This window comes from Gopherus flavomarginatus, chromosome 11, assembly GCF_025201925.1.
Source record: "Gopherus flavomarginatus isolate rGopFla2 chromosome 11, rGopFla2.mat.asm, whole genome shotgun sequence".
In the NCBI taxonomy this organism is placed as follows: domain Eukaryota; kingdom Metazoa; phylum Chordata; order Testudines; family Testudinidae; genus Gopherus; species Gopherus flavomarginatus.
Window position 1 is genome coordinate 26,337,114 of NC_066627.1, and position 15,375 is coordinate 26,352,488.

The 15,375-nt window shown below is 43.9% G+C and overlaps 1 protein-coding gene across 1 annotated transcript in view; it reads left to right on the forward strand.

Moving 5' to 3' along the window:
- The window catches only part of ITCH (itchy E3 ubiquitin protein ligase), a 119,995-nt gene that overhangs the window by 60,604 nt on the left and 44,016 nt on the right, over nucleotides 1-15,375 (forward strand). Inside the window, exons 5-8 of the mRNA XM_050917296.1 lie at nucleotides 1,159-1,296; nucleotides 5,195-5,237; nucleotides 8,374-8,543; nucleotides 10,276-10,510. Coding sequence (XP_050773253.1) covers nucleotides 1,159-1,296; nucleotides 5,195-5,237; nucleotides 8,374-8,543; nucleotides 10,276-10,510 — 586 coding nt within the window. The remainder of the gene's footprint in view (nucleotides 1-1,158; nucleotides 1,297-5,194; nucleotides 5,238-8,373; nucleotides 8,544-10,275; nucleotides 10,511-15,375) is intronic.

A 15,375-nucleotide genomic window follows, 5' to 3' on the forward strand; every position in this document is an offset into this window, starting at 1 on the left:
TTTCATTCTGGCTGATCATGCAGTGTAGTCTTACTTTATAATACACTGTTTTTATAGTGATATTACAAACATGGTTTTTTACACCTCACTGGTGTGGAGTAAGAGGTGGAATGTGGGACTGAAAAATCAAACTGAAGATTAGATAACTTAAAAAAAAAAAAACCACAGAAGATAATTATTTTAAAGTTAAACACTGTCTGAGTCGTGTTCCTGGCACCAGACACAAAAATATGCATATGAAGGGTGTTTTTGCTTGCTTGTTTGTTTAAATTGATGAGGTGCTGTATCATTTCACAAGACTCAGATTTCTTATGTAGCTGAATATGTGCACCTTCCACATTGTTTGGAAAGAGAAGCACATTGAGTACTGTGTTATAGAAACCCTCCTCAGAGACTCCACATTACTATTGCACATACCTGTGCATTGGCTCCATTTTGTTCTGGCCTTCCAAAAAATAGTTTGTTTTGGTTCTTTCAACTGTCTGTACTGTAATTGCAGGACTTATTGGTACCCATGTAACAGTGCTAAAGTTGGAAGAAACTTAATCTAGGTACTCTTGCTATAGGTAACATCAGCTATTCTGTTGTGATATTGCAAAGATATTTTTCTGAAACTGTGTTCCATTGTGACTAAATGCAGTGGCTTAGCCTGTAAAAGTAAATTCCCTTCCTTCTGTAGATGCAAGAGAGAAAAGCTCAATGTTTTTAAATATATTTTTTTTCAATGACTGGATAAATATTCTTGTCTGTATCTAAAACTTGTATATGCACTTCATGAGGAATATTATGAATTCTGGTTCTTAAAGGTGTTTTGGAGGTCAGCTCTAGAAGTTGTTTGAGAGGTGTGGTCCAGTAGTCTAAACACAAAAGAGCCAGAAACTCCAGAATCCTGACCCCTGTTCTAATACTGGTTCTCTCTGTGTTCAAGCCACTTCACTGTTCTGCCTCAGTCTCCTCATCTTTAAGGGAATGATACCTATTTACAGGAGGTTTGGGAGGACGGTTTACAAGAAGCATAAATATTATTAACATTATTCCTATTGGGATTCAGAGCTATTCTATTTATTTCCTGTAGATTTATGATAATTTCTTTAATAAAATGTAATAATATGTTAACATAAAGGAGAGCTGCTAATTTTTCTGTACGTTCTGTTCTAGTGGAGCAGGTGGTTGTGACATTGCAGCTTGTCGGTGACCGAGAACCAGCAGAGGTGATAGGAGACTTGTCTGTTTGTCTGGATGGGATGCAGGTAGATCCTGAGCTCCTAACTAATGGTGATGCCACAAGTATAAGAAGTGAGTGTTTGTTCAAGTAAATAGGGTATGTAATCTCTGCTTATCTAAAGCTGTTTTCTGGCAGATAGTACAATTTATTTATAATAATTACTTACAGCACTTATATTGCACTCTTGTAAAGACTGAACTCTTCCATTAACTTTTCTGTTTCTTTTGAAGTTTGAATTTGTGATCCATAAAATAACCGAATAAAAGGACTTCAAAATATTTTATTTCAAGATTCATTCCAGTGTTCAGTCTGACTTTCCTTTCTGTGTCATCTGTTTCATTCACAGTTTTCTGAATTTTGTTGTTTCATTTTTTAAAGCTGAACAGATTATTACAGACTCATAGCCAAGTGTGCTAGTTATTTTATTATGCAGCTAGTGTCTGCATGTTTATAGAATATCAATAAATGAAATGTTTTTTCCCTAGGAACTAACCATTTAGGCACTTTGGGTTTCTTATATCCTCCCAAGGCTTTTTATTTATGTAGATTATAAAGTCAGCTGTTTGGGTGTCTGGAGTTGCTCTCTTCTTGTCATTTAACTGTATTTTATCCATGTCTGTCTTTCCCTATGGTTCTCTTTCCCCCCCCCCCCCTTTTTTTTATGGATCTCAAAGAATGAGCAGCTGACACAGTACTTTGAGTTGGAGCTGCTATCTACTGCATAGAGACTTCAGATGGACTCTGCCCTCAGCATCTGATAACAATCTGCAGTTTAACTGCATTAACTATGACTTTTTAAACTCTGCTCTTTGAACTAACAGCATATTCCTGTATTCAGATGAGCACTTTCAAGTATGCACTTTCTACCAGAACATAATCTAGAGGCTTGTATTGTGAAATCAGTGTAGCAATATTCATAATATGTTGTTTTAAGAGTTGGAGGTTAGCAGAATTTTTTATGCTTTTTCAAAATGTGGGTCTGCCCTAAAATGACACCACCTTACTCTGCAGATCTACTTCCTGTGTGTATTTAGATTCAAATTGTCTCACTTTTGTGATGAAATAAATTCTCTATTTTTATTTTTTTTTACTCCTTTAATCCTACAGAACCTGTAAAGCTACGATTAAGTGAGCTGGAATCTCTTCCATCTTATGTGTCATCAGTGGAACTGTAAAGTTCCAAACAGTTACACCAATGTCAGTAGTAAAATGAGCAGAGTCCTGTGGCACCTTATAGACTAAGATGTATTGGAGCATGAACTTTCGTGGGTGAATACCCACTTCGTCGGATGCACAGGTGTTAAATATTATTGCTATATAAGCTGGATAGCCCAGGCTCAGTTTGCAGGGCTAGCGGTCAAAAAAAAAAATTATTATACTTTTTAAGTGGAGCATGTTTGTTACAATAAGTAAATATGAAGCCCATGATGCCACTTGTGAGTCCTTTATCAGAGTTAGGTCTTCACTGTACAAACGTTATCTGTACCATAGCATGGGAGTAGATCTGCCAAAACAGTCTTCTAATGTCAAGTCCACCTTGATTAACTTGGTGGCGTTAAACTCTTTATATAGGGCTATATAAAACTAAGATTTAGCTGGCTTATTCTACCAAAGTAATGAGACTAATGCTGAGTTCTCAATTCTGAAAGAGATTTCTGCTTTCCTAAGAAAAGTTAGAGCCTAGATTTAGAACAGTGAAGACAAGAGGAAACAATAGGTCTCAACACTTCTTGAGATTTCATGCATGCCTTTTCATAACTCAGCAAAAAATACCTTTAAAAATAGATGCTGTTGACATTCATTTTCCTTCTTGTTTTTGGCAGCTATTCCTTCTGGTTATTGCTCCTTACTCGTTTGTGCTCTTCTTCACAGCTGTGCCTTGGTCATGTGTGAAATGAATTAATTGAAGCGGATTCATTGATAGAGAATCTTCATTATAGTTTTCATTTAGGTTCCTTTTTTCTTCAAATTAGAGTAAACAAACTTTGCTTTGATATTCTTCATAGAGACAATGCATTAACTATTCAATCTTTTTAGACAAGTCAAGCATAAAATCAAGGATTCTTTCCAATGTTTTAGAAAGTCACCTCATGTTATTGGCAGACTTCAGCTATCCTATTCTTAAAGGCTTGCTGGGAGGAGAAAGAAGGAAAACAAATATCTAACGTGCTTTACTTTATTTGATTTTTTTTTTAGATTTTTTTAAAGACCTCTAATTTAAAAAAAAATGTTTTATAAATGAAAATGCATATGTCTTTGTCTTCTACTTACTGTTGTAACCCAGGTTTACAGACTGTGGTGCTCTGTCCCCCTCTAATAGCTGGACCATGCATATAGATTTTTGCACTAAAGGTTTTGAGCTAACAGACCCCGGTCTTTTATCTCAGGCAGTGGAGGCTCGGGTCCCAGGTTTGACTTCCCACCCGCTCCCCACAGGCATCAAGATACACTATTATTTTGGATCTTTCCTTGAATAAAAGCTCTTCCCTCTACTGATCCTGCAAGAAAAATAGTCATCCTCCTGCTTATCTCCCAATCCACAGACCTACAGGTGACTTAAGAAGTTACACATTCAGTGTTATAACTTCACTGCAGGATCAAATAGGAAGAGCCAGGCTGTAGAGGAATAAGCATTTGTTTAAATATAGATATTATTGGAAACTAACAAGGTAAAAACAAAAATATGAAGGGCTCTTTTTTGAGGGGAGGGGGAGGGGAATAACCAATACATTCTTATTATACACTCTAAGGGAATAGATATGTATGTAGTTGTGAAAAGTACTTGCAATATTCTATATATAAAGTCATGGTTTTTCCCTTCTTGGAATTACAATTGCTTGTTTGATTGATCTGATTAAATTAATATATTACCTTACGTATGTGCTTATTTCTACCTAGATTTTTTTTATATTGTTCCCATCATAGTGATATCTGAGCATGTGGTTCATATTTCTCTGTGGAAACCGGTCATAGACTAATGTGCAATTCATAGAATCTCAGGGTTGGAAGGGACCTCAAGAGCTCATCTAATCTAACCCCCTGCTCAAAGCAGGACCAGTCCCCAACTAAATCATCCCAGCCAGGGCTTTGTCAAGCCTGACCTTAAAAACCTCTAAGGATGGAGATTCCACCACCTCGCTAGGTAACCCATTCCAGTGCTTCACCACTCTCCTAGTAAAAAAGTTTTTCCTAATATCCAACCTAAACATCCCCCAACTCACAGTACCACAAGTGCTGTGTTTTGGGGTCAGATTTGTACAAGGCAGTTGAATGAGGAGCTACAAGGAACTCTGGAGTTTAGGCTGATATGCTACAGTTCTGTTTGAGGCACCAGGAACTGCTGGTCTACTTGGAGAGTAGCCAGCTGCTAAAGCTACCAACAGTTCCTCTGTTCTCTCTGAATAACCATACAGAGCGATGGGGAAAGAGCCCAGTTTGAGAGTACCAGAGAGCTGGCCTAGCAAAAACAACTCCACACCTGTTGTCACCAAGGGAGGAATCCATGAAGCAGAGGAAGGAAAAATTCCAGACGTGCAGCTTTTTTTCTGCTGTCTTATCCTGCCATCTGGAGAGCGGAGGGAGAAGAACATTAAAAATAGCTGTGTACAGGGTGGAGTTTGGCAGTGGAAGGTTGCTTGAGTCTGTCTTGGGGACCGGAAACAAAAGTGATTTCTCATGATTGATGAGCTTGTGCGGTTGGCAATATCACACAATAGCTGAATAATATTCAGAATCTGTGTTGTTACACCTTTGAGGGGAAAGAATGCATTACTGCTCTTTTCTTGGGCTCCTCAGTAATAATAGCTTAAAATGTGACTGGTACGCAGATTTGTGTGAAAGAAGCTTTCACAAATAGGGAGGTGCTCTTCAATCAGCCTCAACGTTAGAAATGAATCTGAGCGTTGAAGTCTATTTTCTACCTTGAAGTCGACACTAAATAAGTTTGTCTTTCTTTTTCTGGTATTTAAGGTCCCACACAGAACGATGGTTCCAGAGCAAGAAACGACACAAGGTAGGAGTTCATTTCTTGCCTGAGTTGTTCATGTACTGCTGTTAAATTATTATAGCAGTGCAGCATCACCATTATACTTAAGCTTGCATTATGACTTTTGTTTAAAGGTCAACCTCTCTAAGTACTCTAAAATCAGTATGCTCAGTCGGATTCCTTTGAAGTTAGGTAGACTGCAGGAGAGTGCAGGGTAAGGTTAGTAGTCCAGATTTGAGGTCATTCGAGGTAGGGGTTACAGAGATAAATCCCCCCCATCCCCAATAGCCATTACTCTAAAATTTTCCATTCTATGTGGGATTTTTCTGCACAGAGCTAGAGATTAAACCATTGATGTGATATGGGTCAAAATGGTTTCAGTGTGTTGAGTTACACCCAGAGTAGTACGTGTCATCCACAAAAGCTTTGGGAGACCCAAAATGAGACTGGTATTTAAGAAAAAGTGTATTTTTTCTGTATATTTTTTTCACCAATACAGAAAAATGCTAGAGAGTTTCCATTTCTGCCATTGTCCATGCTTTAAAGCTCTACTCTTGTAAATGCTCTAGAATCCTAAAAGTTACTATTTGGTTTGTCTAACCGAGGTACGGTAGCATTAGACTTTTCAGCTTGGAAAAGAGATGATTAATGGGGGATATGATAAAAGTCTATAAAATCATGCCTGATATTGAGAAAGTAAATAAGGAAGTGTTATTTTTTACTCCTCATAACACAAGAACTAGGGATCACCAAATGAAATTAATAGTCAGCCGGTTTAAAACAAAAGGAGATATTTTTTCACACAACGCACAGTCAATCTGTGGAACTCCTTGCCAGAGGATGTTGTGAAGGCCAGGACTATAACAGGATTCAAAAAGAACTAGATAAGTTCATGGAGGATAGGTCCATCAATGGCTATTAGCCAGGATGGGCAGGGATGGTGTCCCTAGCTTCTGTTTTCCAGAAGCTGGGAATGGGCGACAGGATGGATCACTTGATGATTACCTATTCTGTTCGTTCCCTCTGGGGCACCTGGCATGGGACACTGTCGGACGACAGGATACTGGGCTAGATGGACCTTTGGTCTGACCCGGTATGGCCGTTCTTATTAGTTATTCAAATTTGGGTTCATTTGACCAAGAGGTTCACAGCGCCCTTCCACCCCCTTACCCCCCCCAAAAAAACAAAAAAAACCCCAAACACCAAACCAGGTTTCCTTCTGCTGCCTTGTACTGTTAAACTGATAAGTACTTAATGACTGACTGAATTCCAGACCTTGCTGAGATTAATGGTTGTGAGATCACAAGGCTGTGCCTGTGTAACCGATTTGGTCAGTTCTTACTCCTCCCAGGTCTTGGGCCATGTCTATACACAGACCTGCTCTGGTTTAACTAAACCGGTTTATTTAAATCAGTGCAAACCCGTGCTGATATTCTTAATTTGGTTTAAAAATGTTTATTTTGGTTTAGTGTAATCCTGCTCCTTTTTGATTTAGCTTAAATTGAAATAAGTGTGTCCATTGTTCCAATACAATACAGTTCTTGTAGGATGCTTTGATTTTATTGAAACTATCTCTTTCAACATCTGGGGCCAGTTCTGTATTGGCTCTGAAGACAAAGAACTGGAACTTTGAACTTGACTGTGTTCAGTAGGCAAGCTACTGCATTTTGAACCAGTCGGATGCGTAAAGGATACTTTTTCATTCTTAGGTACCAAGGGTACTTTTCATCCTATCACATGTTGAAAGCCATCTCTGCTGCTGAGGCAATATGTTCTGTATGCCCCCAAACAGAAGGACCTCTCTGTCCTCCAAGAGCTGTTTTTTCAAATACTGTATATGAACATCTAAATTACTTACACAATCTCTGTACCAGCTACAATTATATGATGCTCAGTGAGAGTTTATCTTGGGAAAGTTATGTGTTGCTTATATAATGAACCGATTCTAGAATGTGTGGGTAGCGTAGGTGTTCCTATATATCAAATAACATTTTTATATACATCATCTCCCCACCCGCCGGCTGATTTTGATAATATATGCAAGAGGATAAAATATAATGCTCTTGACCTTAATGTTCAAAACCCGAGTAAGATATTCTGGGAGTGAGCAAAAACTAGGCTTTAACTCTAGTAAATTTCAAATCACTGTTGATTACCACATGATCTTATTTTCACTTATTTTTAAATTCTTGGGGGGCAATAAGACATAGTAACTTAAATTATCATGAGGCAGAGCAAAAGTAGTGCTGTATATTTAGGTCAAACATATATGTAATTGGGCTTGATTCCACATATCTTGTGAAATACAACTTCTATTCCTAGCCTCTTTCTTATTTTGAATAAAAAAATTCCAAGTGTACAAATAGTATGTTTATTACAGAGATACTTGGTTATGATTCCCTAGATGAGATTTACAGTGGACCACTAGTTGCAAACTTATTCTGACCCATCCATAGTGATCAATGAACAATGTACCTGTACAGAATTTTATTTTCAGAAATGTAGGGTCTGATTAGTTTGCACAGCAGCAATTCTAATATCTGGTACAAAAAAGTAACATGCAAATACTGAAAATAACTCTAAATTGTGCTTTCCATGTATTCATTTCCCTTTACGTAAACTCGTGTTTAATTCGTAAGTATTTCCTTTACTGTCGGATTACTTTATTTATTAAGGTTATGCTGAAAACTCTCATCAGTACCATAGTACAAATCTGTAGTTTTTATGAGATGTGTTCGTGCTGATATGAAAATCATTTGATTAAAAAATAAGTTTTGAAAGCAAACTGAGAATTTTATACAGATTTCCAATCCCCATCTCTTCTGCTCTTTCCAGTATTCCTGTTCCATCCTTCCAAACGTGGCCTCCTGCTTTTCTTCACCTGTTTAAACTCATCTCTGAATGCTTCCTGTTAGATATGCTGCAACCAACTTAAAATCTGTATAGTTGTATGTCTGTTCTGTGAAGAGGTTTATTACTATAACAAATATGTAAAGATATTGTACAAAAACTATTGTACAGATATTGTATCTGTTTTGTATAATGTTTATAACCTATAAGATTTTCAGAATTTTCTCTATTTAAAGCCGTAATAGTTAACTTTTCAGTTGTAATATCTTATATAAATTCCTAAGAATTCTTGTTTCTATTTTCTCACATAAAGGGCTAATGCAAATGGCCTTGAAAGCTATGAGGATGCAGGATCCAGTGAAAGCAGGACTGTTAATGGCAGTGATTCTCCATTACTCACAAATGGGGTCTTCAAGCCTGCTAGGCCTCCCAGGCCCTCCCGACCACCTCCACCCACTCCTCGTAGACCCTCTTCTGCAGCTGGTATGTATTCCAGTGCCAAACATCCATTTAAAAGCTATTTATAAGTTACATTCCATTTGAACAGTCATGGCCATTTCTAATATCTTTTCCTCAGATGTACTGATCCCATTTTTTTTTAGCAAATTCTTTAGAAATGCTCTGCCACAGAGAAATTATCTTGCTTCCTGTCTTGGTACATTCTTTCTTAATTGCTGTTTTTATCTTGAGAAATCTCTCATTTCATGTCTGTGAAAGAACAGTGGCTATATGGCAGTCACTAACAGAAGTGCAGAAAGCCCCCAAAGGTCCTGATCATGCAACCACTACCAAGGATAGTGCTTACTACCGTGACATGTCCAGTTGGCTTTGATATGACTACACTAGGTAGTAAGCATTGGAAAGATTGGTGTCTAAAACAGCCTTCGTGAGTAGGTAGCAGCATTGGCTCTGGTAGATTACAGTGGGTGTTTGTTACAAATCCAACCATCTACAGTGTCAAAAACTGTCATATAATAGCAAAAGGCTGACAAATTCTTAATATTTTTTTTTGCCTTAAAATAGAGTAGATGTTGTTTTTGTTACTTTTTATCATCTGCCAGTTGCTAACAAAAGGCCATGACATTCAGACTTTTCTGATTAAGTTTAAGTGGCCTCCTAGAGTTTCTTAGGAGACATTATCTTGAGCTATGGACAAGTGTGGGTAGTATCTATGAAATGTATGTATGATGTGTTACACAATCTGTATTCAGATATAGAATGCTTAGAAAACCATATTTATAGGAAAAAAATACAATGACTTTTTCTTAAGGGACATTTGTGGGAGTCAGTTTCCTCATCGGAGCAAAGGCCAGGCCATCACAGCAGCCCACTGAGAAGTGGGAATAGTATTTGATTGAATAGCCAGTCCCAGGTGCAGCATGGAATATTCTCAGGAAAGCATCTATAGCAAATGCTGGCCCCCACAGAGCTCAGGAACTAGACTAAATCAGGACTTGGGTTCTTCTTTTTCATCACTACACTGCATCCCTCATTTGTAATATTTTAATATAGCTACATGGGCGGTGCAGCTGTCTTATCTCTTACAATGCTGAGATAATTGTTAAAAGATTATTGCAGTGTTTGTTTAAAAAAAAGTATAGCAATGTCCATCTCAACTTTTCAAACCTACTTATCTTGGCCAAATCAAACACAATTTTTGTTTTCTGTTTTTTCCTAAATAATGATATGATGCTGCTGACCAAATTGAAACTTTAAATGCTTCCCTTTAAAGTTTTCCACCCATTGTGTTTTTTTTCTTTCTCTTGAGTGACATTTCTTTTCAGATAGATGTCGTCTAATTTGCTTTTTTGGAAATTGGCATAGTTCATTAGTAAAATAAAAACTAAAAAAATGTTTAATTAACTGAGCAACATAAAAAAGGATTCATTTACATATCTTCAATATTTATTGAAAGTAAGCAACTTGCTATTTTAAAGATAATGAACGTTCCATCATAGCTTTTACATTTCTATCTGCTAGTTCATGGCAGTACTAGGAATGTAGCATTTCTGCAAGGTAGGAAAGAACTGCCTATGAGTTCCAGTAAAGTAAAATGTGTGGTTTTACACCTACCCTTTTTTTGACAGACCTATTTTACTAGCCTTTGTTTTTGTGGATTAACAATTTCTAGAATAGATTTCTTGGGTTTTAAACAATAATAAGAGAAAACCAACTAAGAACCTTTCTTCCATTTTTGTTTTCTCTGATTTCATAGGTTGTGTCAATGGTCCTTCATCTATGTCCATAGAAAATGATGAGTCCAGTGCAGGATCCTCACCAAGTACAACTCCAAATGCACCTTCAGAACAGAGCCCTGAGGGGGCAACAGCTGGAAAAACAGTTCCTGCAGCTTCTGCTTTGACCACGCCTCCTGTATCCAGACAAGTCCAGCCAGTAAATCCTCCATCTCAGCCACACAGTACTGTCAGTCAAGGTCCTCTTCCACCTGGGTAGGAGTTCAGTACTATTGTACCATTTAGTTCTGTTTTATCTCACATACTGCAGACACCCATAGCTTCTGTGTTTTGCCCGGTAAGACTATCTGTGTAGTTTGATTGGTTTTTAGGCATAGGTTATGCAAGTAAGATATTAAATTTGTTGGTATTTCTGTTCTTTGGTAACATGCCCTCAAATTATTGAGCTTTTATTCATCTGGCAACCTTTGTCTTCAAATCAGGATGTGATCAGGTAGTACGATATAGGTCGTACTGAGCTAAAATTGTTATTTTGAGGAAAGCAGTCATTGCTTGGGCTAATCAGGATCTAGAAGCCATCCTAAAATCCTTAATTCCAAATAGCCCAAGTCCTGTGAACACTGTAGTCATGATCCTATGTAGGCTTCAGTTGTAGAATTTGCCAGAGAATCAACCCCTTGCCACAGAATTGCACTTCTGAATGTAAGCATTTTTTTTAGAACTGCATGTCTAAACTTCATGATTGTGAAGAAAACCTTTCCAATGTGACCAGTGTAATTTATGAAGTGTTGCCGGCATTAATCTGTAGGCAGCCTGAAACAGTAGCTCTGAGGAGTGTGAACTGCCCCATTCTTCTTCGAGTGATTGCTCACATCCATTCCAGTTAGGTGTGCGCGCCGCGCGTGCACGCTCGTCGGAAACTTTTTACCCTAGCAACTCCAGTGGGCCGGCAGGTCGCCCCCTAGAGTGGCGCCGCCATGGCGCTCGATATATACCCCTGCCGGCCCACCCGCTCCTCAGTTCCTTCTTACCACCGTGTTGGTCGTTGGAACTGTGGAGCGCGGCATTGCTGTCCTCCACGTCCCTAGCTCTCCTTGTTACTACCGTTGTTACTACCGTTGTTAGTTAGTGGTTAAGTATAGTTAGTTAATTAGTTTGTAGTGTAAATAATATTGTACATAGTTGTTAGCCGGTCTGGGCTGTAGCCCTTCCCGGCACCCGGCACCGGGCTCATGCCTGGTTCGCCGGGCTTTAAGCAATGTGCGGCCTGTAAGAAGCCTATGCCAACCACGTCATCCCTCACGACGCGTGTCTAAAGTGCCTGGGGGAATCGCACAGGTCGGACAAGTGCCGCATTTGCAAGGCTTTTAAGCCCAGAACAAAGAAGGAGAGAGACCAGAGACTCAGGACTCTCCTAATGGAAGCGGCACTTGACCCAGCAGCTTCGCAGGCCGTGATCTCTACACCGGCACCGGATCGCACCGGCACCGGAAAGACTCCCCGGCACCGACCTTCCTCGGCACCGGGTGCAGAAACAAGACCATCGAAGTCTGCAACTCCAGCCAGGCAGACTCGAATGGAGCACCCGGCATCGACATCTGCCGCGGCGCTACCGGCACCGTCGACTCCGGGCCCGGTGGGTCCGTCGAGTCTGGTACCACCGAGCTCCCCCATAAGATCTGGGGTTGAGCTATTGGTCCCATCCACTCCAGAGACCTTCGCCTCGGCACGGGACCTCATTGCCCTGACTGAGTCAACTCAGCCGCCACCCCCGGTACCTCCGGTGTGGGTAGCGTCCAGGGGCAAGCCCATGATGACGGCGCCGTCTCGGGACTCATGTTCGCGATCGAGGTCCCGACGCCACGGTCGCTCGAGATCCCGCCGCCGCTCGCAGTCCCGGCACCGCTCCCCTCAGCGGTACCGGTCGTACTCGCGGCACCGATCGACCTCCAGACGGTCACGGTCTGGTTCCAGCCGCCGATACCGACACCGTGACTCGAGGAGCCAGTCTCGCCGTCGTTCAGCGCACCGGTCGACCTCCCGGCACCGAGCTGGTGGCAGGTCCCGGTCCCGGTCGACCTCCCGGCACCGCGTCGGTGGCAGGTCCCGGTCCCGATCCCGATCCCGGCACCGAAGCAGCGGCCGGTACCGGTCCAGATCCCGGCACCGAGACAGAACTCGGTCCCGATCCCGGCACCGGTATGACTCCCGGTACCGATCCCCGGCACCGAGAACATCTTCGGTGCCGGATCGCGGAGACCCTTACCAGCCGCGGTCGGCCCCGCCATGGCCTTCCAGACAGCCGTCGGTGTCATCACAGGCGGACAGCGTATATGCGCTGGGCACCGACAGACAAGCGGCTCTATTCCAGGACCCTCCGCAACAGGACCAGGGTCCGCAGCAGTGGGGGTTTTGGACACCCTGGGCGTACCATCAAGCCCAGGGCCCCCAACAGCTTCCTCCTAGGCCTGCAACGGCGGAGCACAGGGTGCCGAAGGCGTCGTTGTCTCGCCCCCCTCCCTCCCCAGATGGAGAGGAAGGATCGAAGCAGCAAGATCCTGGTCTTGCTCCTGAGCCAGAGGCGAGGGCTGAGGCGGACCCCCCGTTGGACACTTTCTTGCCAGGGGTCTCCTCATCCTCCTCTCCTGACGAAGCGGTGGCTGGCACTTCCTCCAATAGCCCTCCTCCGCTAGATCTCAGGGCACATCAGGACCTCCTTAGGCGAGTAGCACAGAATCTGAGCCTGCAAGCCGAGGAGGTCTCTGAGATCGAGGACCCCGTCGTCAGCATCCTCTCCTCCGATGCTCCCACCAGGGTCGCCCTACCCTTCATTAGGACGATCCAGGCCAACGCCAATACAATCTGGCAGTCACCGGCCTCCATCCCCCCTACGGCAAGGGGCGTCGAGAGGAAGTACATGGCCCCCTCCAAGGGCTATGAGTACCTCCACGTTCACCCGACACCATGTTCCCTGGTGGTGCAGTCGGTGAACGAGAGGGAGCGTCACGGACAGGAAACCCCAGCCCCCAAATCCAAGGAGGCCAGGCGTATGGACCTCCTCGGCCGCAAGGTCTATTCGGCTGGGGCCCTTCAACTCAGGGTTTCAAATCAGCAAGCCCTTCTTAGCTGCTACGCTTTTAACTCATGGGTGGCAGCGGACAAGTTTAAAGAGCTGCTGCCACAAGAGGCTCGTCAAGAATTCGCGGCGATTCTTGACGAGGGCAAGAAGGTTGCACGGATCTCGTTACAGGCCTCTTTGGACGCTGCAGACTCGGCTGCCCGTACCCTCGCCTCGGGGGTAACGATGCGCCGCATCTCCTGGCTTCAGGTTTCTGGCCTTCCACCGGAGCTCCAATACACCATCCAGGACCTCCCGTTTGAAGGCCAGGGCCTGTTCTCAGAAAAGACAGACCCCAGACTGAAAAGTCTTAAGGACAATCGGGTCATTATGTGCTCCCTCGGGATGCACACGCCAGGGACGCAGCGCAGACCTTTCCGGCCGCAACAACAGCAGCAGTGTCGGCCATACCCCCAGTTCCGCCAGCGGCAGGACCTTAATAGGCGCCGCGGCAGGAATGGAAGGCGTAGACAGTCGGGGAACCAAGGGGGGCAGAATCAAAGCTCCTCCAAGCCCCCGCCTGGGCCCAAAACTTCGTTTTGAAGGTGCGCCCGAGGGCGCAGTACCAGTTTCCCCCATGGATCCTTCCCCCCCGTTTTCCAACCGCCTTTCGTTTTTCCTCCAGGCGTGGACCCAAATAACATCCGATCGCTGGGTCTTACGCACGGTGCAGACAGGATACTGCCTGCAGTTTGTATCATTTCCTCCCTCCCGCCTCCCTTCCTCATCCCTCTTCAGGGACCCCTCTCACGAGCAATTCCTTCGACAGGAGGTACAGACGCTTCTCGACAAAGGAGCTATAGAGGCGGTTCCGGAAAACGAGAAAGGCAAGGGGTTTTATTCCCGCTACTTTCTGATCCCCAAGGCCAAGGGAGGCCTCAGGCCTATCCTCGACCTGCGAGAGCTCAACAAGTACCTAGCGAAGTTGAAGTTCCGCATGGTATCCCTGGGGACCATTATTCCATCCCTGGATCCGAGAGACTGGTACGCCGCCCTCGACATGCAGGACGCTTATTTTCATATTGCCATATGGCCACACCACAGACGATTCCTTCGATTCATGGTAGGCCGCCTTCACTACCAATTTGTAGTCCTCCCATTTGGCCTTTCTACGGCTCCGAGAGTATTCACAAAATGCATGGCCGTCGTTGTGGCGTATCTTCGGCGCAGTCGTATCCACGTGTTCCCTTACCTAGACAATTGGTTAATTCGGGGCACGTCGGAGCTACAGGTTTGCAGCCACGTCCGCAGGATCACCGGCCTGTTTGCTACCTTGGGCCTCATGATCAATGTGGGCAAGTCCACCCTGCTCCCCTCGCAGAGGGTGGAGTTCATTGGGGCCGTCCTGGACTCCACCGTGGCCAGGGCCCTTCTGCCGTTGCCAAGGTTCCAGGCGTTGTCGGCAATCGTTCAGCGCTTGCGGGCAGCCCCCTTGACATCGATACGGACATGTCTAACCCTGTTAGGCCACATGGCAGCATGCACATTTGTGACCGGTTACGCTCGGCTCCACATGAGGCCCCTCCAGTCGTGGCTCATCGCACATTACCGGCCGGCAAGGCAACCACTAGACATGCTGATCACAATCCCCCAGGGGGTGTTGGATTCTCTCAGCTGGTGGCTAGACCAGTCCGTAGTGTGTGCGGGGCTCCCATTCCACCCGCCCCAGCCCTCGGTGTCCCTAACGACGGATGCCTCAGATCTCGGCTGGGGGGCCCACCTGGGAACCCTGAGAACACAGGGCCTGTGGTCCCCACAGGAGGTGAAGCTGCACATCAACATGCGGGAGTTGAGAGCGGTCCGCCTTGCTTGTCAAACGTTCTATCACCAGCTTCAGGGCCGTTGTGTCGCGGTATTTACCGACAACACGACGACCATGTACTATATCAACAAGCAGGGCGGCACCAGATCCTCTCCCCTATGTCACGAGGCGATGCGACTCTGGGACTTTTGTATAGCCCACTCCATTCACCTCACGGCTTCCTTCCTCCCCGGAGTGCGG